Below are 25,679 nucleotides of genomic sequence, written 5' to 3' on the forward strand. Positions count from 1 at the left end.
ATCATCACTGTCATCTCTAATGATATGAAAATAATTCAAAATAGGGTTGATTTATTTTTGATGTACTATAATGTAATAGTTAAAAGTATAGGTTTTGTTTCAGGAAGATCTGACACATCAGCTGCAACTCTTAACATCATCTGTAAAACTGGGATAATAATTCTCAAGAGTTTTTGGACCAGTTAGATGAAATACTGTATATTAAAGACTTAACACCACATTATTATTTCAATAACTTTGGTAATTTGACCTTTAGTAGTCTACATTTTCAGGTCAAATATAAGCAACAAATACTGAAATAGAAGACTTGGTATTTTTTAAGGTAACTTAATTCAGCATATAATTTATGCCATGAGTATCAGAGCTCAAGATGCATAGGGGGACAGTAAAATTTTATTCTCCCATCATTTTTTTGGTACCTTCACTCCCACATCATTTCAGAAGTAAACATAGCAAAATGTGTAAGTCCAAATAAGGAGAACTTAGATATTTACTATCTATCTGAACTCAGTTACCTGCATTTCAGAAAATGGAAAGATTCGGTGACGGAAATAACTGATCTAGCATAAACAATTTAGGTGTGGGTATGCATGAGGTTTTTATAATATTACACTGTTGGGTATATAGAGATACTCTGAAGGCTACTGGCTAACTAAAATAAGGGAGCTTATTTTTTATTTTATTTTATTTTTGGAAGAAGATACCTGTATTCAATATGCTAAGTAATGTTGGTCTGATTTCCAGAGAAATTGCTGAAAGAATGGCTAACCCTCGGTCTTTTCTTCTCCTTGGTGATGCATACATGAATATTCTAGAGGTAAAATTTCTGATGTTACTGAACTGCATTTTTTAAAACTATTTGTGATTACAACTTCTATTAAAAGGAATATTTTTTAAAATAATGTTTAATATTTGAAGATCCAGCCATCACAATAAAAGGGAGGTATCCATTTTAAAGGATAAATAAAAGGGAGATATCAATTTTAAAAAATTGATTTTTTTTTTAAAGTTGAGATCCGGTAATTCAGCACTATTTTTATTTGAAATAGAGATGAGGCCAGGCACGGTGGTTCATGCCTGTAATCCCAGCACTTTGGGAGGCCAAGGCGGGCGGATCACTTGAGGTCAAGAATTTAAGACCAGCCTGGCCAACATGGTGAAACCCCATCTCTACAAAAAATACAAAAAATTAGCCCTGCCTGTACTTCCACCTATTGGGAAGGCTGAGGCAGCAGAATTGCTTGAACCTGGGAGTTGGAGGTTGCAGTGAGCCAAGATTGCGCCACTGCACTCCAGCCTGGGTGATAGAGCAAAACTCCGTCTCAAAAAAAAAAAAAAAAAAAGTAAAGTTGGTACCAGAAGTATGTTAGGAGTCTTCTTTATACAGAAGGATAAAGGGAGCTACAGACTAAGGTGGTGTTTTCTTCAAAGGGAACCAATCCTTCAGCCCTCTATAACTGGCAGTTTAATGACTTCTGGAAATGAAAAGTCAAGATGGTATCTCTTAGTTCACATATTGTAATTTATATAGACAAGAGCACAATTAATATGGGTAGAATTATCCTAATAAATTATACCTACCCATACCTGCTCTTCTCATTTATCACCTTTTTGAAATTGTTAAAGTTCCTGTGCTTTAATATACGCCAAGTCTTATGTAGTATTCCAAATGTAGAGCTTAATTATAGAACTGTATGCCTTTAATGGGACCCAGTTATGCTATTTTTTATTGCTTATTTTTTGTGTCTGGTAATATTAGCCTGAAGAAGCCATAGTAGCATATGAGCAAGCATTAAATCAGAACCCGAAAGATGGAACATTGGCAAGCAAAATGGGCAAAGCACTTATCAAAACTCATAACTACTCAATGGTAAGTACTTTATTGTTTGAAATATGTCGCATCAAATTTATCACACCCTGTCCTCGAGAAGCTTCAGCAAGCACCGTTTGCATCTTTAATGGTTGTAAACTCCAAATTTGTATTTATGAACTGGGATTTGTGTTAAAGCCCTTCTTAGATTTATCAGATTCTTCATTGCTTCATTTTGTGATGATTATTTGGACCCTAGACTTTGCTTCATCTTGCAGCTAGAATCCTTGCTACCAAATCAATTACCATAAAGTTGCTATTCTTACATCTCTTTCATTATGTAACAAAACATGATAAATGTTCTTTCTGTTGCACCAATTTTTGCAAGCTATGCGTTTTGAATTCATTTTCTTTTAGTAAGGGAAACAGATTTTTCTTTAACTGTTATATTCTTGCTATATTCCTGGTAATTGTTGACCATATGTACAACAGCTAGCAAAATGTATGCCTTTGATAAGCTTCACTGGCCTCATAAAACTTGTAAAAAATATTCTTTGCCAAGTACCATTCTTTAGCTACTTAACATAAGAAATGTTAGTTGTTGGCCAGGTGTAGTGGCTCACGCCTGTAATCCTAACACTTTGGGAGGCCAAGACGGGTGGATCACTTGCGTTCAGGAGTTTGAAACCAGCCTGGCCAACATGGTGAAACCCCATCTCTATGAAAAAATACAAAAAATTAGCTGAGCATGGTGGTGGGCTCCTGTAATCCCAGCTACTTGGGAGTCTGAGGCAGGAGAATTGCTTGAACTTGGGAGGCAGAGGTTGCAGTGAGCTGAGATTGCATCACTGCACTCCACCCTGGGTGACGGAGTGAGACTCTGACTTGAAAAAAAAAAAAAGAAATGTTAGTTGTTTCATGTGATGATCTATTCTCTGAGAAGTATGACATACTTAATTGACAGGCAGGTATATGCCTACAATTCTTCCTGGTTATTTCTAGTTATACCAGTGCTTTAAGTCTGTAATGTGTTAAATAGCTCTGCTTGAATGCCATTCTCATTGCCTTGTTCCCTTAAATGAAATGAATTTTGTTTAGGCAATCACTTACTATGAAGCTGCTCTGAAAACTGGACAAAAGAATTATCTTTACTATGACCTGGCTGAGCTCTTATTAAAATTGAAATGGTATGACAAAGCAGAAAAAGTTCTTCAACATGCTCTGGCTCATGAACCTGGTATGAAGTCTTTCTGGTTTGAAAAAAGTCTGATAAGTCTGATCCATTTTATTTTTATATTGCATAAATATGTATTTGTATTCTCAATATTTTATTTGTGGTTGGTTATATAAATACATGTGTATTTTTTCTTTTATCAGAATGCCACTTTACTAAAATGTGATATTTTAAAATATAGTAGCAGATTTATGAAACAGTTAATTGTGTTATGGAAATATAGCTTACTTTCCAAAATAATATAAAGTTATCTTTAAATTACAGCTACCTCATATTTAAACACATTAACATTTTTGTAATCTTTACTTTTTTAAAAAGTAGCATGTTTCTTTTTTAAAATTCAAGCTCTATAAAAGAATATAATGCATAAGTCATCTGTTTCTCCTATGAATTCCATTTGCCTTGTTCTCAAATTACCTCCCTAGTAGCTTGTAATTTAATATATATTCTATATATATGTGTGTGTATATATAAGTGTAATGTGATTTTCCTGTGCAAAACTGTTAGTCTTCCTTTTATGCAATTTTTTCCACATATGTGTCCCAGATAGTTTGATGTCAGTATATCATGCATTTAATTTGCATTTCTTTGATGAGTGATAAAGTTAGGTATTATTTTGTTTATATATCTTATTCCAGGAAATTTTATTCATATTATTCTATCTACAGGCATTATAATGTTCCGTAACACCAATGAATTACTTAATTTTCTTGAAATTATTGGATGTGTAGTTTGATTTCCATTATTTTGATATTATAATCCACATTCCAATGAATATCACTGTATCATTCCTTAGTGTACATTTGCACATATTTCTTAGAGTCAGGTGCTGAGTTGAAGATTTTGTGCATGTAAAATTTGTTTGGATACTATCAAATTACCTTCTTTCAAGTTTGTAAAAATTTACTTTTTTACTTTTTTAAGATCTTTTCTTTTTTTTTTTTGAGACATAGTCTCACTCTGTTGCCCAGGCTGGAGTGCAGTGGCACGATCTCAGCTCACTGCAAGCTCTGCCGCTTGGGTTCACACCATTCTCTTGCCTCAGCCTCCCAAGTAGCTGGGACTACAGGCACCTGCCACCATGCCTGGCTAATTTTTTGTATTTTTAGTAGAGACGAGTTTTCACCGTGTTAGCCAGGACGGTCTCGATCTCCTGACCTTGTGATCCACCTGCCTCGGCCTCCCAAAGTGCTGGGATTACAGGTGTGAGCCACCACACCGGGCCTAAGATCTTTATTTTTAAATAAAATCTAGTGATTGCCCATTGCCAGAATTTAAAGATTACAGAAGGGAATAAAAGTTATATCCTCTCCCACTCTCCAGAGAAAACCATATTTAACAACTTGTATATCATCATATTCAGTCTCCCTGCCCCCATCTTTGCCTCTCATATATACACAATTATACCTACCACTTTTTTCTATCTAAATGGATTATAGTACGCCTATAATTCTGCAGTATGCATTTTTTCATTTAATAACTTCTTTCCTTGTTAGAAATATAGCTCTTCTTTATTTTTTAGCATATGTATTCTACTGTATGTTAATATCATAATTGATTTGATGAGTCTCATATTGGAATAGACATTTAGCTTGGGAAATAGTTGGAAGCAGTACTGAGATAAAATCCTTGTTTATATACATATACCTCTCTGTACTTCCTGGAATTGAATCTTGCCCTATTGTTCTTTCTTAAGGATAAAAACTTCCTGACATTATGTCATGTTAGTCATGAAAAATAAACATTTTAATTTACATTTCTTTGATGAGTGATAAGGTTAGGTATTATTTTGTTCATATATCTTATTTTCTTCTAGGAATTTTTAATTTATAGTCTTTGTCTTTAATCCTTTACCTAATATTCATGTTGTAGATATTTCCTCCCAGGCTGTCTTTTCTTTATCAGATTTGTTTATTATATCTTTGATCAAGTAGAATATTTAATGATCATATATCTGCTTTTCATGTCTTTTTTTGGCTTCTGAATTTCTTGTCACTCTCTAAAAGACCTTCCCTAATCCTAACATTATGAAAGTATTTCCATATATTTTTGTCATTTATATTGTTTTCATTTTTATGTTGAGAACTTTAATCCATGTACTTTAATCCACATACAAGTTTTACTATATAGTTTCTAACATGGATAGCCAATTTTATTTTCATGCCATTTGTGGATAAACTCCTTCATATACATTACTCTGATTATAGGAATCTTTATTTTATTCCATTGTGTATGTTTCTTTTCTTTTGCCAACAACGTGTTTAGTGTAGCTTTAAAATACATTTGAACACATCATGAGAGAAGCCCATTGTAAGTTTTCTGATATTTTCAAAATGATCTTTTAGTTTAGCTTTAATGACATTGGTGCTTAAATTCTTCTAATTATAAATGTATTTATTGTATGAAGTGTTGTTAGTTCCATAAAAATATATGCATGGATTTGTCAGATCTTCTTTTGAAACACTTGAAAGGCCTAAATGTGGATATACATTTTGAAAAGTTTGAAGGGGGAGAGAGATTCAAGTATCATATGTTTTAGTTACAATGGGTATATTATATTTATGTAACATAAATGCTTTCATTTAATATTTGCCGAGCATACCCATGACATACTTAGATGCCTTCATATATGTTTCATACATTATCTCATCAGGACTCATATTAATCTTTGAGGCAAATATAATCATACTCATTTTAAATTTAGCAATCTGAAACTCAGTGTTATTGATATGTCCAGGACTACCTAGTTGGTAAAATGGCGTGGCGTGTCATGAACTGTGCACTTGACAAATGGTGGAGGAAACATTTTTGTTAATTATCTAGAGTTCTTTTATTGTTCTTAGACACAAAACATTTGGCATTAACCAAATATTTAAATAGAACTTACCATGTACAAGAGTTTGTTTTCACTACTTTACATATTTTAACTTATTTAGTAACTTATTAGCTTTTAAAATCTTACATCCACCCTGTGAGGTAGGTACTATCATTTTTCCTGTTTTACAGATGAGAGGGAATTACAGAATGGTTAAGTACCTTGCTCAAAATTAAAGGGCTAGTAAGTGGTAAAGCCTAGATTTGAAACCAGACTGTTAAACATCAAAGTCAGTGCTCTTAACACCTGTACTTTATTGCTTATCAAATATCTATGATTTTTAAAAGAGCAATTATCTTCTTAATTGCATATAGCAACTACTCTATCTTCTAATGACTTCAGTAAACAAATTTTTATACACTTAAGAATAAAAATGGAAATTATTGTGGTGTTAAATTGTTAAAAAGCCTCTAGTTGTTAACCAGTTCTTTAACTTTTCATCCAGCCAGTTTTTATCCTAAATCTTTTCTTTTATTTTTTAATTTGGCCATTCTTCAGGCAACTGACTGAGAAAATTTTAACCATATTCACTATTTTTCAAAATCATTTTTTCTAGAGGCCAGTTTTTAAAATTCTGGAAAAATATAAAAATTTATTTAAGATGAATAATTTTTTCCATTACATTCCATTCTTTCATAGTAAATGAACTGTCAGCTCTCATGGAGGATGGACGTTGTCAAGTTCTTCTAGCAAAAGTTTATAGTAAAATGGAAAGACCTGGTGATGCAATCACTGCATTACAACAGGTAAACATACTTGTCTGTGAGTGTGGTCATGAGGTAGGAGATGGATGCAGAAGGAAATATGCCATGTATAAGAGGAAAGCAATCTTTTTGGCCGAACAGCCACAGAAAATATGTCAAAATCGAAATATTTATTGAATGCTTATGAATTATACATTTTAAATATATTATTACTACTATTATAACAATTTGGGAAGGTTGGAATTTTTTAATCCTGTTTTATAGCTGAGGAGACTTGATTGAATAACTTTTGTGAAGTCATATGAATAGTGTCATAATCAGGATTTGAACTTAGTGCTTTCTTCCTCCATTTATTTAGATCTTCTTTTTTCTCTTAATATTTTGTGGTTCTCATTGTAGAGGTTTTACACAGATTTCCTTAGGTATGTTCCCAAGTGGTTGATGTTTTTTTAATGATGATTCAGTTTCTGGTTTGCTAACAACTTCTTTATAAGCGACTTAAATGATTATCAAATATACTATCTGCATCTATCAAGATGATCGTATGTCTTTCCTCCCGTTTTTCTTTTCAAATGTGGTATATTAAATTGATTTATTTTCAAATGTTAAAACACCTTATATCTCTGAAATAAATGTCACTTTGATATGATTTTTAAAAAGATATTGCAGGAATTTAAAGATGTTTTATAATATTTTGTTCAGGATTTCTACATCTGTGTTCAACAAATTGATACTAATTCTTTTTTTCTTTTCTTTTTTTTGAGACGGAGTTTCACTCTTATTGCCCAGGCTGGAGTGTAATGGCGTGATCTCAGCTCACTGCCAGGTTGAAGCGATTCTGTTGTCTCAGCCTCCTGAGTTGCTGGGATTACAGATGCTCACCACCACGCCCAGCTAATTTTTGTATTTTTAGTATTTTTAGCAGAGACAGGGTTTCACCATGTTGGTCAGGTTGGTCTCAAACTCCTGACCTCAGCTGATCCACCTGCCACGGCCTCCCAAAGTGCTGGGATTACAGGCGTGAGCCACCGCACCTGGCTGCTAATTCTTTGATGTTTGGAATAATTCAGTGTTGCAGACCTTGAGACCTCTTTGAAGGAAAGTTTGTAATAGATTTTAGACTGATCATTTTCAAATTGCTTCTTATATCAATTTGGATTTTTTTAAGTAGTCAGTTTATTGTAAAATTTATTAACATAAACTTGTTTATTGTATCTTTTCTTTTGAATGTCTACAAATGCAGTGAAAAAGGTCCCCTTTTACAAACCTGGTATTAGTAATTTTTTCTTCTTTAATAATCAGTTATGCTAGGGGTTATCTTAATATTTTCAAAGGGTCAACTTTTGCCTTTTCTGGCTTCATTTAATGTTTTAACCTCATAATTAATTTCTTCTACACTCTTTAGGTTTGGTTTACTAATTTTTTTTTTTTTTAGCCTCTTGAAATAGTATGTTAGGTAATGGATTTCGAGCTTTTGTTATTTTCCTATTCATTTGAAGCAGTAAATTTCTCTCTCAACACTGGTTTGTCAGCATTCCACAAGTTTATTATTATTTAGTGTAAAACGTTTCCTCATTTTCACTTTGATTGCTTCTTTGACCGGTGGGTTATTTTAAAGTGTAACATTCAATTTTTATAGAGTTCTGATTTGCTTGTTATCTTTTTGATACTGACTTCTATTACACTTCTGCTGTGCCAAGACATACTTTGAATGATTCAGTCCTTTGCAATTTGTTGAAGCTTGCTTTACATCCTACATTATAATCAATTTTGGTAAAGATTCCATGTGGACTTGAAATAATGTGTTTCTAGCATTACTGTAACCACAATTACTTTTGCACCAGCCTAATAAATACTTAGTTCAACCGTATGTCAATTAGGTCAGATTTGTTGACTGATTTCTGTACATCTTCCCTGTTCTTAGGGTTTGGTCGTTATTTGTTTGTTTGCTTGGTTTTGGTCTATTTGTATGAGAGGGGTGTTAAAGTCTTCCAGTGTGATTGTGGATTTCTTTTTTTTCCATTTAATTCTATGTATTTTTGTTTCATTTATTTAGAAAATACATTATTGAATTATCCAGATTTAGAATTACAATATCTTCCTGGTGAATTAAGTTATTTAAAATAATAAAATGGCCTTCTTCATTTCTAGTAATGCTTCTTGCTTTGAAATCTCCTTTGTCTTGTGTTAATATAGCTAACTCCAGTTTCCTTTTAGTACTTGCATGGTATATCTCCTGCATTCTTTTACTTTCAATTTTACGTGTCCTTATGTTTAAGATCTGTCAGCATATAATTTTTTCTTGACAATCTTAATCTATTATAAATTTTTTAACATTTAATATAATTATGAATTATATTTGGATTTGGATTTGCCATCTTACAATTTATTTTTTTCTGAATTTTCTTGACTTTTATCTGAGTTAAATTATTCTTATTCCACTTTCCCCTCTTATTACTGTGTTATTTATACCTCCTTTTATTATTTTTCAGTGTTAGCTACAACACCCATTTCTTCTTATTCAAATTCTATTTTTCTATCTTTGCCTTTTCCATTATTGTTGTCATGCATTTTAAATTAGTTGTTTGAAACTTTGTTTATAGGGAACACAATGTGATATATTTTATTTCAGTATCAGACACTGGAAGATTTTTAAAGAAATCTTCTAGGTTCTCCATCTCATTTAAGCGATTTTGCCTATCTGCCCTGTCTATTATGTGTTGATTTTGCAGCTTACTTCTGAGAGGGATGATCTTACTTCCCAAGTTCCCTGGAGGCACTTTACTGTTCCCTAGATAGGATCCATAATATTGGTTTGTTTTGCAGTTGTCTAGTTTCTGGATATAAAAGTGAAATCATCACTTACCTTCTTAATACTTTATATTTTTTTAAAAAGACCTCCATTATTTTTATCTCATTCTATTTATTCTGTGTCTGTGAGCTCCTGTGATATGTTAGAATCAACAGGTCTATGAGGTAAGCAAACAGTTTATGTATTACTCTGCTCATTTTCCCACAGAGAGTATTTGTCCAAGATTATACAGCTGATTACTAGAAGAGTTTGAAGTGGAATGCAGATGCCTCAGTCCTAACCCTTTGTGCTTTCCAGGATACTGTACTAGTCACCTTTTGACTTGCTTCTCGTGTACCCAGAAGAGTTCTGCATTCCGCAAATAATTTATAGTGTTTTGGTTTTGAGATTTAACTGACGGGTGTGTGTGCACGTGTGTGTGCATGCATGTGCGTTCATACCCAAGTTTCAGTAGACAGTCCCAAAATTTTTTTGTTCCAGTTGTGAATGAATTGAGCTTGGATTATTAGATTTCTGTGATATCTATCTAAGTTTATGATATCATTAAAATATGTAATCTTAATATTAATATCTTATCCTTAATTGTTGGTACATTTTAGCTCTTATTTTCTGAATCACATGATAGAAAATTGCACCCAGCCCTAGGTTAGTTACCAGAAGCTACAAAGAAAGTGTAATCTTTGGTAAATGTAGACTTTTAAAACATTTTAGAAATAAATTTAGCTTAGTTCATTCCTTTATGAATATCATTAGTCCCAGTCACCATGGTCACATGAGCCCCTGTGTTATAAAAGCAGACATATGAAGCAACATCAAAAAACAGCATGCCATGGCTAGACAATACCAGCACCCCAAACTGTAATCAGTTTATGTTAGATCCCAGGGATTATTCATCTTTAATAAGGTTTGAAGAATTATAACATTCTTCCCAATGATGACATGCTGTATATTCTGAATGACAAAGAGACAAATCTTAAGATGCAATTCAAACAGAAACCATAAGTGGAGTCAAAGTTTTTGATATTTTCTGTTCATTTATTCAGCAACCATTTATTGAGCTTAATTCTCCACATTATGTAACTTAGGGGTTCCATCCTAGTGTTTTTGCAAAGTTGCTAAACATTTTTGGCAGTGACAGAAATGGTAAATTTAGGGAAATAAGTCTTAGGAATTTTGCTTTCTAAATATTTCAGACTTTTCCAATAACTCCACATTTCCGTAGCCCTCTCTGTCATCTTTTAGCTGACTCCATCGTTATTTCTTGCTTACGGTCCTGAAGTAGCCTCCTGATTGATCCCAGTCTCATTTCCCTCTAGTCAGTTCTTCACAGTGACACCAGGGTGATGGTTCCCAAAGGCAACCTGATCCTGTCATGCCAATGCCTAAAAACATGGTGTAGTAGCTTCCCGTGGGCTCTAGGATAAAATGTAGATTATTTAACAGGCTTACCTGTTGTATCTTTCCAGCCATTTCTTCTTCTAATTATTTGATCAAGCAGTGTATCCCTCATTCTCTTTCCTTCACACATGATTCCTAATGCCTATGAGCCATTCCATCTCTTCATCCCATCTCTTTTTCCCCAACTCACCAGAGTGTAACTACTAACCATTCTTTAATTCTCACCTGACTTCCAAGACTGAATTAGATTTTCTATTATGTACTCCCATGGTAACAGCATTTTCCACTTAACTTGTTGGAAAAGGGACAGCTGTCCTCAGGGAGCAGTTTGCCAGGGGGCTCTGTCGCCAACATTTGTTCCACTTTCTCTTTCATTTTTACTTTCTTTCTTACACTTGCAATCCAGAGTCCAGATGTAAAACGGTATAGGGCCATAAGTGATGGGACATCTTTAACAAAATTCTTGGAGGCCGCTACCTGGAAACTTGTGTCCTTGGGATGGTACCCTTACCCCTGAGGTGCTAGGGATGGGCCCCGGGGTCTTTCCCTGCTTTCTACTTTCCTAATGGCTAAGTGATGTCAGAGGAGGACATCTCGATGTGTAGAGGTACAAGAATTGAGGGATGCAAGGATGCCTTCCTGCAAGACAGAGATCATCCTATCTAAACCAATTGTTTTCAGGTTTTTTACTAGGAGCACATGCATGAGTGTGTATATATGTGTATAGCTATGTAAAAACATGAACAGATGTATGCATGTGTATAATCCAAAACACACAAAGGTACATATACTGACATACTGAAACACATATTAATATAACCAAAATAAAAATTTCATGAGACAGTATTAATGTTAACCACATGCTATATACTTATATTTTTCTTTCATTTGCAAAAGAATGCTGTTACGACTCTAAACCTCTGGCTTGAGAAAAAAAAAGAAAACCTGTTTCAAAGCAATTGTTAGCTAACATTTTGACAAGACTCCCCAGAAGGGTGCCCTGTGTGTAGCATTATATATTCCATGTGGTAGGCATTTACTATTTGTTAAATGAATGCATTCACTAGTGAATCATTATGTGTAGCTGAAACATAAATTTTATTTTTGAAGACCTAAAACATGGGAGTTCTTACCATTTATTAAAGGAGATCTCAATGTTCTAGAAACCAGATGGATGGGTGGAAAGGCTGATATTCTTCCAATATAACAATCTACTCTACATTCTTACCCTGAGGAAGGCCCCACCTCTTTGTATTTGTTTCACGGTTGTATTTCCTCCTTAGTGAACTTCCTATATACATGCTTGTAACAGTGGGAAAAGACTCAGTAATTCCATAAGTGTTTTGTTGGAAAGATAACATGCATGCTGGCTCATCTGCAAACAAGGGATGCTTGAGATCTCAATAAGACATTTTCTTTGAATCAGGCTTTTTTAGATCAAGGGTTCATAATGTTTAAATAAATCTGTAAAATTATGCTGTGTGTGAGTTATGGAGAATTTAATTTCCTTTATTTTTTTTTATTCCCTTTTATACTGATTTTTTCTAGGCTCGAGAATTACAAGCTCGGGTACTAAAACGTGTTCAGATGGAACAGCCAGATGCAGTTCCTGCACAGAAACATTTAGCAGCTGAAATTTGTGCAGAGATTGCAAAACATTCTGTTGCTCAGCGAGACTATGAAAAAGCAATTAAGTTTTATAGAGAGGCGCTGGTTCACTGTGAAACAAATAATAAGGTCAGTACCTTTATAAAATTTTAAGTACCTTTTATTCCAGATGTCTTCTAATTTCCTCAGATGTAAAATTTTTACCAGCTTATTTTAAAAGAAGATGTAGGCAGGGTGCAGTGGCTCATGCCTATAATCCCAGCCCTTTGGGAGGCCAAGGCATGTGGATCATCTGAGGTCAGGAGTTTGAGACCAGCCTGACCAACATGGGGAAACCTTGTCTTTACTGAAAATACAAAAATCAGCTAGCGTGGTGGGGGGTGCCTCCTGTAATCCCAGCTACTTGGGAGGCTGAGGCAGGAGAATCGCTTGAACCTGGGAGGCGGAGAGGTTGCAGTGACCCAAGATCGCGCCACTGCACTCCAGCCTGGGCAACAGAGAGAGACTCCATCTCAAAAAATAAAATAAAAAAATAGAAGATTTAAAAAGAAATGTAACAAAAATACAAGTTAAAAGATTAATATTATTCCTCAAAAACTTTCAAAATCTTACATGATGCCTTACATTAAGAATATTAGAGTTTAAGGCTGGATGCAGTGGCTCATGCCTATAATCCCAGCACTTTGAGAGGCCAAGGCAGGCAGATCACTTGAGTCCAGAAGTTCAAGACCAGCCTAGGCAGCATGGGTAAACCCCAGTCTACTAAAAAATACAAAAATTAGCCAGGCATGGTGGCATGTACCTGTAGTCCCAGCTCCTCAGGGTGCTGAGGCAGGAGGATCACCTGAGCCCAGAAGGTCAAGGCTGCAGTTAACCATGATGATGCCACTGTACTACAGCCTGGATAACAAAGCAATACCCTGTCTCAAAAAAAAAAAAAGAAAGAAAGAAAGAAAAAAGAACATTACAATTTATTTATTTATTTATTTTTATTTATTTATTTATTTTTTGAGACAGAGTCTCGCTCTGTCACCCAGGCTAGAGTGCAGTGGCGCAATCTCGGCTCACTGCAAGCTCCGCCTCCCGGGTTCACACCATTCTCCTGCCTCAGCCTCTCCGAGTAGCCGGGACTACAGGCGCCCGCCACCACGCCCTGCTAATTTTTTTGTATTTTTAGTAGAGACGGGGTTTCACCGTCGTCTCGATCTCCTGACCTCATGATCCGCCCGCCTCAGCCTCCCAAAGTGCTGGGATTACAAGCGTGAGCCACTGCGCCCGGCAGAACATTACAATTTAAAAACTGTAATGGAACATGTGATATCAAGCAACCTGCAAATTGTTTTAATATTTGTTTTTAATTATGAAAATAATTTAAATAATTTTCAAATTTATTTTATCAATTAAATTTTAATTTATCAAAATAAATTAATTTTAAAATGATTTAAAATAATTTCTCAATCACAAATACCTGGATTTAGATAATTCAATTCCTTTTACTAAACAGCTGTTGTACACTCTGTATTTCAATTGGCGTTTAGTACTAAGGATGCAAAAATGGCTGGGTTCAATCTATGACCTCATATAGCACAGTGGGAGAATAAATGTAAAGATAGTTTTGGTGTAGCACACTTACATATATGACTGGTTATATAAAAACTAAAATGTTTTTACTCTGTCAAGATCTGAGAGGATTTGGAGAGATTATTAATTTTTGAAAATAATTAATGGCTAAACTTAAGTAAGTGATCGTGTACAAAAGACAACTATCCTCTAGAATTTAATGACTAGTTTGAACATTTTTATTACTATAATTTTTTCAGATAAAGGGCAAAAACAACCTTTAGCAAGGCATAACCAAACAGATACCTTTTTCAGTGGTGGCTAAAGGAGTTGGAATCCTACTTTTAAATCTGAGGCATACCTTAGAGATTATCTGCTTGAAGCTTTTTATTTTACAAATGAGAAAGCAGGTTAAGAGAGGTAGAAGGGACCTGACTTGGCCCTGTCATGGAGGAGCTGGGACTAGAATCCAGTCTCCTGGTTTTAAGACCAGTGTTCTTTTCACAATGCATTATGTCTCTCTAGTTTTGAAGTGAGTTACTACCTGTTTCTCTTTTTTTTTTTTTTCTAGTGTAAGAGAAAATAGAGATGGGTATACATACAGTTTTTTTGTCTATTATACTTGGCATTTTTATTGCAATGACTTTTGGTCAACTAAAGTTTAATCTGTGCCCACGTATTTTCCTCATTGACTTTTTATTCTATACAGTGTCTGATGAATCTAGCCTTTTGCTCTACAGATTATGTTGGAACTGGCACGATTATACCTGGCACAAGATGACCCTGATTCCTGCCTGCGGCAGTGTGCTCTACTGCTTCAGAGTGACCAGGATAATGAAGCTGCTACCATGGTCAGTCCAAGGAACTTCAGTACAATAAAAGCAGTTGTGTTTTATAAGTTTTAAATTTTACCCCATGGAACTACTACTAGATGATGAGGCATGGCTCACGTTGGCTTTTGGAAGAAATAACATTTTTCTAACATTACTACATTTTACCAATAAAGACTCAGAATCATTAGGATTTTATTTATAAGAAAGATAAACCTAGGTCAGGCTTTTACATGCCTTTTGGGTCTAGTTATTTTTTATTTATGCCTAAGGGGATGCTTGGTCAGGTGGAGTTCATGTGGTAACACTAATTTAATTTGCTAAGAACTAACTTTTAAGTACCTAGGAATGCTGGACAAATTTAAGAGTTTGGGTGGAATTTTTGGAGTTACAGGGGAAAAAAAACAACGTCATATTATCAGTCTAAGATGGTCTGTTTTGAATAGAGTTTTTTATTTTTTCTTATTTTTATGTGGGCTAAAATATTTGTTAGCTTTGCAGACAGCTACATGGATGACATTTTGTGAGGTTTATTTAAAGTTATTGTGGTTAAAAAATATATGAAATCTGCATTTTTAAACACATAATAAGAAAAATATCATTAGGTCTTGCTCATTTTTAATTTTTCAAAATAGTTATGATTTAAATTTTGTTTTGTTTTTGAATCTTCTCATTATTATTTTAGTCAGGTCCACTGAGGTATCTTTTCTACAACAGCACATAGAGTATGCAATTCCTTTCAAATTTCTGTTTTTAAAACAATTGCTAGAAACATATTTTTTGCTAAAAATACAATTTTGCAAGCAGAGCAATCCGTTTCACATCCTTGATTATCTTCTGTTACACTGATCTGCAAGTTATTCTGCACAAGGTGGGCTTGAATCTTAAATGCCTCCTTTTTATAAAATGCTGCCCCCTCCTCATGTTTATCATCTATATTTTTCTAGTGCTAAATCTTGACTGGAAGAATATGTTGTGTAAAATACATGACATTATTTTTAGAACCAACTTTTATCTTTATAGATGATGGCTGATCTCATGTTCAGAAAACAAGACTATGAACAAGCAGTGTTTCATTTACAGCAGCTTTTAGAACGTAAGCCAGGTAAATACCTACTGATTGTATTTTTTGAGTGCAGTCACCCCTCCCTTTCTCCTTTTTCTTCTGTTTAGTGGTTATGCCCTCGGGCAAACTCTGTCCCTAGTTGAATCAGACTGTCTGCTTATTCCACACATGGGCTTGAGTAGCTGAAATGGCTATAAGGAAATTGCAACACTGTTGACTGGTCTCACTTTAAATTATGAGCACAAACCTGGTAATCCTACTGTATTCCAAGAATGAATTCATTGATTGTAACTACTTTTCCCACTTTCTCCTGTCTTCTCAAACCTCCAACACCCTTGCCCCATTTCTTGCCCACAGTTAAAAGCCTTGCCACCTACTTCACTAAGAATATTTGTACCCGGAAGAGAACTTCTCCATTCTTTGTCACCAAATTTACCCACCCCTCAGCCTTTGTCCTCCCCAGGCCTATGATCCCGCCTGTGGCCAGCTTCTCACCTAAAAAAGGGCTTTACTCTTACAGGTCTCTCTCTTGAATTATCATTTTTTTCTAATCAGCTTATAACTGTGCTGACATCTTCCTGCTGTAAATAAATCAGTCAATAAAAATCAACTCTTAACTCTCATCCCCTCCCAATTACTATGTCCTTCCTCAGTTCTTCTCGACAACAAATTTTCTGTGAAGGATTTTCAAACATGCTGTGTTCACTTTGTCTCATCCACTGCTGCACCCCAGGGAAGTCACTTCTGCAATGTGGTCGGTGACCCCCATACTGCCAGATCAGATTCAGTTCTCAGTTCTCTGCCGACTTGACCTGTCATCATATTTGGCACAGTTTATCCCCCTCCACAATGAAAGACTTTCTTCATTTATCTCTGAGATCCTAAACTCACTCAGTTCTTCTTTTGCCCCATTGCCTGCTGTTTCAGTCTCCTTTGTTGGAGTTCTCTTCTCTGTATGACGTTTAAATATTAGAACACTCGTAGCTTCAGTTCCTGAACCTCCTTTCTTTTTATATATTCACCCCCTAGGTGACTTTGTCCAGGTGCATGGCTTTATATCCCATGTATGTGCAGATGTGTCCTAAACACTTATCTGCAGCCCTTACTCATGTACACCTCTGCCTCTTTGCATTCCCACTCAGATGTCTAGGAATATTTCAAGCTTAACATGTCCAAAATAGAACACCTGATGTTTCCCTCGCCTCTAAGTTTGCTCCACCCCCACCTCTCACCTCAGTGACTGGCATCACAGCTCACTGTTATGCCGGCCCAGACCTCACAGTTAACCTTTGTCTTATCTTTCTCTCATATATCACCTCCAGTCTATCAGCAAATCCTTGTTAGTGCTACATTCAAAGTATACCTAGAATGCCATCACTTTTTACCACCTCTGTTACTGCCACCCTGGTCTAAGCCATTGCCATCTTCCACGTAGATTATTGCAGCATCATCATAACTCATCTGTGTTTCCATCCCTAGCCTATGAAGAATTTAGAAATGCTTTCACTGAAAATGGCAGAGATACCCCTGAAAATTCTAGGCTAAAAATCACGGCTTTTAATTTTCTCTCTGTAAAAGAAATCTAAAAGTACACTGTGTAGGGACTGGCATGGCGGTTCCACAGTATCATCAGGAAACCAGAGCCTTCTCTCTTTTTGTTCTACGTCATTACCCTGACTTGCCTGAGCATCACCTCATGGTTCAAGATGACCACCGCAGTGCTGGGCATTGATGTTCCAGGGCCCAGATGGGGAAGATGGGTGCAGAGCTGGGCAGAAGGGCTTCCCAACCAGCAAATCGTCATTTTATTAAAAACAAAACAGACAAACAAACAAAAGCCCTTTTTTTGTAGTATCACCTCCGTGGCTGCAAAAGAAGGTGGGAAATGTTATCTTTTAGCTGAATCTAATACCCTCTAGAATAAAATCAGAATTCTGATAGTAAAGAAGAAAGGGACAACAGAAACTAGGTAGGCAAAAGCCCAAGCCAGTTACAGCCTTGAGCCTTTTTGTTTGCTGTTTCCACTTCCCGGAATATGCTGCTCCCAAAGGTCTATCTGGCTGCCGCCTCATTTTCTTTTGTGCCTTTGCTCTGGTGCTCTTCTTCCTTAGAATGCCCTTCCCTCACTGGCCTACATCAAGTAGCACCACTTCTTGCTCTCTGTCCCTTTATCCTGTTTTCTGTTCAGTTGGATTTTTGGGGTTTGGCTTTAGGATTTTTGGGTGTTGTGTAGCCCTTGTGAAACAAAACCAAAAAACTATAAATCATAGAATGGAAGCATCAAGTGACCAGAAACGTTGCCCTTCACTGCTGTGTTTCCAGAATTTAGAAGAATATCTGGCCTAGTTAGTACTCAACAAATACTGGGTGGAAAGAAGAGTGAGGGAGAAAGGAAGAAAGGGAAGCAGGGATGGAGGGAGGAGAGGAAAGAGGAAAAGAAGAAAGAGAGGTGGGAATTGTTTGACTAATACATGACTGTATGTTACTACCTGTGTTACTAAAAAGAGTTTGAAATGGCAGAGGAAGTCCTAGAGCTGTGTTTCAGTTCTTCTAAACCCCACCACCTTCATCTCAGGCTGATGCCCTAGGCAGTCAGAGCTGCCTGGTTAGAGCCTCAGAGACATAGAGGTGGCAATCCTTTAAGCAGGGCAACTCAAAGAACTAGATATGCTCTACAGGCTACCTCTAGTAATGCTTTTAATAAAAAGGTGTTTGAATTTAGAGAACATCAGTTTGTACTTAGAAATAAATTATCCCTAGTGAGCACAAAAATTGAAAGGAGAAAATATGGTCTGTTTTTTACAGTAATATCAACATTTTCTCTTTATTATTTTTACTATTTAATTTTTTTAATTAAATAAATTAAATTTGTTTAATTTTGGGACTACCACAGGCCATTTCATTTGTTTTTTGCCCTATCTATTCCAGAGTATACTCAGATGTTATTTAAAAGAATGCTGTGAATTACTTGACCATCTCACCTCTTCCACTCACTCTGGGTCCAAAATATGGGCTCATCTTGCCACCCACATTGCCCAAACCTACTTTTATTTTCTTCAGGCCTGTGTCGTTTTTTTCCCTGCCATTTCTACCTTGTGTTCCACACTGTTTTCTCTTATTCCTCTTCTCTAAACTACCGTTTAAAAGTAATATACATAATATTTTCATTCTATCTCAGGCTGTTCCCATTTCACAGTCTTTCCCTTTGAGACAATGATCTAACTTTATTTCTTTAAAAAACAGACTTCTTCCATTGTGAATATTTTTAAGTCATTAAAAGTATTACAGTTTTCTAGGATTTAAAGAATCTCACACATTATAGTTTTCTAAGATTTGAAGAAGTCTTCATGTGTCTTGTGGGTTTTGTTTCACATAAGTTTCTGTTACTTGGCAGCAGCCTTTTTCCCAAAAAATTGGCTTAGTAGACTGGCTGCTTTGGACTGTTTGTAAACAAATATAAAAGCAATTTTTTAATAAATACAATATAAGGATCTTGTACTCCAGCAACACCAAATGACATACAACCATGCTTCCAAGTCTTTGCTTGGGTTTTTTCCTTTTGCCTAAAATGAACTTTAGCTTCCTTATCCCTTTTCTCTTTCCAAACACATAATCTAAAATATATCCCTCTTGGGGGAAAATGAAACGGTAAATCTGCATCCCACTACCACCACCTACATTAAAAAATGTCTTATGTGATGCTGGGTAGCATGACCAACCATCCTAGATTTGCCTCGGAGCGAAGGATTTTCCTGGATGCAGGACTTCCCATGCTAACAGAAAGTCACAGGCAAACTGGGATGAGTTGGTAACCCTAATCCTCGGTTACTTTGTCCATACATCTTTATTACTCACAGTATTTTACTAAAAATATTTATGTGCATATTTGTGTTCTTTATTACACTGTAGACTCCTCGAGTTCAGGGATCACACCATATTCCCAATATCAGACAAAATGCCACGCACATGGATGTGGCAACATAGGTGTTTATTGGTTGACTAGATCAGTGAATGACTGTAAAACACCAAGTCAATTAAAAATACAGCAGGAGAATCGCTTGAACCTGGGAGGTGGAGGTTGCGGTGAGCCAAGATCACGCCACTGCACTCCAGCCTCGGTGACAGAGTGAGACTCGGTCTCAAAAACAACCACAAAATTTTAAGTAAATTTTTATTGTCTATGTGATATTTTTAATCTTAAGAGTTTTTAATCTTGTGTTGTATGCTTTATTCTTACATACTTATCCACAGATCTATTTTGTTGGAATTACTCTGAAACATGCATCTCCGTTCATTTTATGCGTACACTATTGGTTATCCTCAGTAACTCATCTTGTACTTTAGATTAAGGCTCTATTTTAGCTTATTTCAGAAATGTACCGTACAAATTTGACCTAATTTAAGTAGTTGAAAAATTCCTCTTCTAGATCTAATTACTGCTCTCATGAGAGATTGCCCCTTTTCTCTCTCAGAATCTTCAGATCGCCTTGAGCTTTCCGCTTCCTTCATACTAACTAATTGGTTAACGTGTCTCCTCAGTTCTGTTTGCTTGGTAGCTAGCTAACACATCCAGTCTGTCGTATCCTAACCCACTGCTCTAGTGAAGACCCTTATCACCTCTCATCTGAACTAGTGCAGATTCCCAACTCATCTTCCAGCCTCTAGGTTCTGGCTGCTCCAGGTCATCATAGGACTAGCATATCAGTTCTAAAAATCAAAAGCTATCCCTTTGCTTAAAATTTAAGTTAGTGCTTCAGGATAAAGTCTAAAATCATGGCATTATTTTAATAATAATATGGCCGCAAATTATTTGACCATTTATATTTCTTATCCTTCTTCCTCCACTTCAGTAATATCAAAGTTACCAACACTCCCCACACTGTTCTCTGCTTCCCTCTTGGCGCATGCCTTCCGCTACTTGGAGTGCCTTTGTCTGTCTAGTAAGATCTTCCTCCTGGGCCGGGCGCGGTGGCTCACGCTTGTAATCCCAGCACTTTGGGAGGCCGAGGCGGGCGGACCACGAGGTCAGGAGATTGAGACCACAGTGAAACCCCGTCTCTACTAAAAATACAAAAAATTAGCCGGGCGCGGTGGCGGGCGCCTGTAGTCCCAGCTACTCGGAGAGGCTGAGGCAGGAGAATGGCGTGAACCTGGGAGGCGGAGCTTGCAGTGAGCCGAGACTGCGCCACTGCACTCCAGCCTGGGCGACAGAGCAAGACTCTGTCTCAAAAAAAAAAAAAAAAGATCTTCCTCCTATCCTTGAGGCTGCTCAAAGGTCAACTCCTATGTGAAATTTCCCAACTCCTCCAGGCAAAGTTAAGAATTCTGTGTTTTGTCATACCATACCATAGCACTGCATGCTTGCCACATCTCATCACCCTATAACTATTTTGATATCTTCCTACTATTCATCAATAAAGATAGACCAGCTAAGTTTTTTAGAAGGTAATATACATTTTAGTTTTTAATGGATTTCTTAAGTGCAGAAATTTGCCTTCTGTCAAATGTCATGGTTAACCAAAAGACAAGTGAATGTAATTTAATCTGTTACTGGTAATTATAACTTGAACTAATAATGAATACATTCCAATAGTATATAAGAAATATTCAAGAAATTGCCTTCCCAATGTTGACAATACTAGCAGTATCATGCAAAAAAAATTTAATCCGAAATTTTAACCTTTAGTTCTTGCTTAATACAATATAGCTTCCAGATGCTGTGGCTTTCTTATGGGGTAGTTATTCTATTTCTTATCAAAATTTTTGGAAGTATAAATATTATTAATAACATTTGTAATTTATAAATATTTTTCATGCCTTTATTTCTGTAGCACTTCTACAGTCAATATTATAATCCTATTTTAAGAAAATAAGTATATTGGACTCAAAGAATTTGAGTAATTTGTTTGAATTCACATAGCTAAAGGACAAGACCAATATTTGAGTTGTCTTTTTCTGAAACCATATTCTTATTGTGCCCTTTTTAGTGATGCTAAAAGGTGTGATGAACAAAATCTCTGGACCCAAGATTGTGTGTCAAGGGGACAAATGATACTATCAACCTGTATTAGTTTGACATCCTGTAATTAAGTAGATACAGTGTTTCCAAAAATTCTTTTTTTAAAGAATATTTTGTATTGTGGTGAGACATATATAACACAAAATTCATCATCTTAACCATTTTTAAGTGTATCGTTCAGTGGCATTAAATGCATTCACATTGTTGTGTAAGTCGTCACCGTTATCCATCTCCAAAACGTTTTTACCATTCCAAACTGAAGTCTGTACACCAGTTCCTCATTCCTCTTCCCGGAGCCCCTGGCAACCATCATTCTTTCTGTGTTGATGAATTTATTCTAGGCACCTCATGTAAGCTGTATCACACAGCATTTGTCCTTTTGTGTCTGGCGTATTTCACTTAGTATAATGTCTTCACAGTTCATCCATGTTGCAGTGTATGTCAAAATTTTCTTCTTTTTTATGGCTGACATATAATATACAATATTTCTTTACATGTACATACTACATTTTGATTATCTATTCAAACACAATGGACATGTGGGTTCTTTCCACTTTTTCTGTCTATTGTGAAGGTTGCTGCTATAAACGTTGGTGTACAAATACCTGTTTGAGTCTCTGCTTTTAATCTTTTGGGTATATACTCAGGAAAGTTGCTGAATTACATGGTGTCATCTCTTTTCAAATAGCAAAATAGAGTCAAGGATAAATAGCTTTAAAACAAGCTTTTTTGTTTGTGTGTTTTAATTCTAGAAATTCAACCTAAGAACATGTTCAGAATAACTTATTTAAGGGTTTTTACAAGTCCCCTACAAATCCCTAGTCCTGTGCTAACTGAAACTTGAGCACACAAACATCTAAAAGACACCACTATAAAGAAATAAATAATGTGAATCATCAGTAAGTAGGCCCTTATGCAACCATTAAAAATCATGTTTTAGAAGATTATTTAATGACAATTGGGAAATGTTTACTGTTTAATGTTCATCAAAATCAACATTAAAACCAATCAAAACCAATGAAAATCAAAACCCCAATGTGACTCCAGTTTTGTATATATTTAAATATCGATTTTGTGTGAATATAAAAGAAATACATATCTTTGCTTATATTTATATATAGGTTGGTTTTCAAATATGTGAAAGAAAGCACACTAAAATGTGCTAATCTCTAGCTGGAAATATGGTGATTTTTTTTCTTTGTACTCTATGTATATATTTTCCTTATTTTCTATAGTGTCTATGCATTATTTTTACAATCCTAAAAAAGATTTATTAAATTATTCTCAAAGCTTAGTTTGTTAGTGATAAGAGAGAACTAGATAGAATTGGAAGAAGGCTTTCTAGGAACCTGCCAGGAAATTATACCTGAGATCAAAGGAATGAATGAATGAATGAATGAATTTTTTTTAGAAGAAGGTGAAACAGGATTAAAATATGGGGACTAATATGCTAAGGTTCTATATGATAAGCTAGCATATGGTATGTTAGCTACATGTACATATCAAAGAGAGACTGGAGAAAACTTCCTTATTGCCCACCCCATACATTATTTGTCAATTGTACTGTTCCCAAGTCCTTCCTAGCAACAGTATGTAGGAGAGGGGTTCTCAGAGACTGACAGTGAACTTGCCCTGTGCAATTAAATCGGTATTCCTGAACTACACAGTTGAAAGTCTAGATTACCTAGGTAGGGGCTGTTTCTCTAAGGTTTTGGTCCCCCAAACAATAGAAAAGTTACAAGAAATATGCATTTTTCTAGATTTGCCTATGTAGACACTGTGACCAGCCTAGCCCAAACTATATTATTTAGTAGATCATCTAGTTGGCCATACAGCCTCTTTAGGGACTTATACCCTGAGGCATTTTTTATTTATATTTAAAATGTACTTTATATGAAGTAAATTATACTCTAATGAAGTAGAATTATAAGCAACAAAGGAAACAGTATAAAATGTTGCCCATATCTGAAGTATTATTTGTTTCTAGATAATTATATGACATTATCTCGTTTGATTGATCTCCTAAGAAGATGTGGAAAACTCGAGGATGTCCCAAGATTTTTCTCAATGGCTGAGAAACGTAACTCCAGAGCAAAATTGGAACCAGGATTTCAGTATTGTAAAGGACTGTATCTTTGGTAAATCCATTGACAAATAAATGCTACATGATTTTTTTCCCATTGTAAATCAAGTAGAATAAGCTTTTCTTTGTAGTAAAAAAAATGTACATTTCAAAATAATTCAACCGTTTTATTTACCAGACAGATTATAAACTAATATAAATTTTATAGTCAGTGATTGAAATAAATAATTCTGTTAAACATCTAACAAGGTACACTGGAGAACCAAATGATGCCCTTCGACATTTTAATAAAGCTCGGAAAGATCGTGACTGGGGCCAAAATGCCCTTTATAATATGATAGAAATCTGTTTGAATCCAGATAATGAAACTATTGGAGGTGAAGTATTTGAAAACCTGGATGGAGACCTGGGGTGAGTTATTTGACATACTTTCCTTTTTTAAAAAACACTTGTTGGAGATAATAAACAGGGATACTATACAAAAGAACTAAATTTAAGATAGCAATAATGAAAGGTCAGATGAATAAATTAAATAAATAGGCATTTCATTGCCTGTTTCAGAGAATAGTTATTTTAGCAAATTGAATAGTTATTCAATAGAATAGTTATTGCTAATGTAACTATTCTCTGAAACAGGCATGAAATGCTTTTAGGTTTCCTAAATAATAATAGACATGCTAGGAAGACACTCCCCTAATTGTAGAATTTGACAACTGTAGCAAAAATTATCCACACAATAATAGTAACTACTTAACAAATGGTAGGCCGGGCGCGGTGGCACACGCTTGTAATCCCAGCACTTTGGGAGGCCGAGGTGGGCAGATCATGAGGTCAGGAGATCGAGACCACAGTGAAACCCCGTCTCTACTAAAAATACAAAAAAATTAGTCAGGCGTGGTGGCAGGCGCCTGTAGTCCCAGCTACTCGGAGAGGCTGAGGCAGGAGAATGGCGTGAACCCGGGAGGTGGAGCTTGCAGTGAGCCGAGATTGTGCCACTGCACTCCAGCCTGGGTGACAGAGCGAGACTCTGTCTCAAAAAAAAAAAAAAAAACCAAATGGTAGTTTTTTTCCAGACCCTGTCCTCTATACTTTCTACGCACTATCTCATTTGTTTTCTACAACAGTATTGCAGAATAAGCTGAGTCAACTTGTTTAATGTGATAGTAATGATGGAGGCAAGATTTAGACTGAGTCCTGACTGCTGTTAGTGTGGTATACTGCTAGTCAATGGTTATTTATCAACCTGCATTAGTAGCTTGTCCTCTCTTCAGATTCAGGCAAGCTATGTGGGGAATGTATTAGGACATAAAGGGAATATAAGAGGTAGTTCCTGCCTTCAGGAGTGTTTAATTTACTTAAGAGGCAAGACAACACCTGAAACCTTTCAATCTGCAACTAAACATAAATGGATTTAAATAGATATTAAGTATTGTCAGAGTTCATTAGGAATCATAGCAGTGCATAGTATTCAGGAGAAGATGCATGGAGGAGCTGGAGAAAATTAGCGGTAGATTGCCGAGAGATTTCAACAACAGATTTTAACGCTTGGATTACCGAGACCAGTTAGAGTAGGGAAGTGGCATGTTTATAGTTGTTTTAGGAAGGTTGAGGTAACATTACTGTTATGGAACTATAAGCTATTCAAATGGAAATCCTCTGCAGGCAATTCAAAATACAAAA

The 25,679-nt window shown here is 35.6% G+C and overlaps 1 protein-coding gene across 4 annotated transcripts in view; it reads left to right on the plus strand.

The window, feature by feature from the left end:
- The window catches only part of TTC21B (tetratricopeptide repeat domain 21B), a 97,804-nt gene that overhangs the window by 39,897 nt on the left and 32,228 nt on the right, over nucleotides 1-25,679 (plus strand). For all 4 annotated transcript variants that reach the window (XM_032755532.2, XM_032755533.2, XM_058441525.1 and 1 more), the window contains 9 exons: nucleotides 745-817; nucleotides 1,760-1,870; nucleotides 2,909-3,047; nucleotides 6,559-6,665; nucleotides 12,382-12,570; nucleotides 14,742-14,852; nucleotides 15,855-15,936; nucleotides 23,904-24,054; nucleotides 24,249-24,410. In XM_032755532.2, coding sequence (XP_032611423.1) covers nucleotides 745-817; nucleotides 1,760-1,870; nucleotides 2,909-3,047; nucleotides 6,559-6,665; nucleotides 12,382-12,570; nucleotides 14,742-14,852; nucleotides 15,855-15,936; nucleotides 23,904-24,054; nucleotides 24,249-24,410 — 1,125 coding nt within the window. The remainder of the gene's footprint in view (nucleotides 1-744; nucleotides 818-1,759; nucleotides 1,871-2,908; nucleotides 3,048-6,558; nucleotides 6,666-12,381; nucleotides 12,571-14,741; nucleotides 14,853-15,854; nucleotides 15,937-23,903; nucleotides 24,055-24,248; nucleotides 24,411-25,679) is intronic.

Source organism: Hylobates moloch, unplaced genomic scaffold (assembly GCF_009828535.3).
Source record: "Hylobates moloch isolate HMO894 unplaced genomic scaffold, HMol_V3 SCAFFOLD_1, whole genome shotgun sequence".
NCBI classification, from domain to species: Eukaryota; Metazoa; Chordata; class Mammalia; order Primates; family Hylobatidae; genus Hylobates; species Hylobates moloch.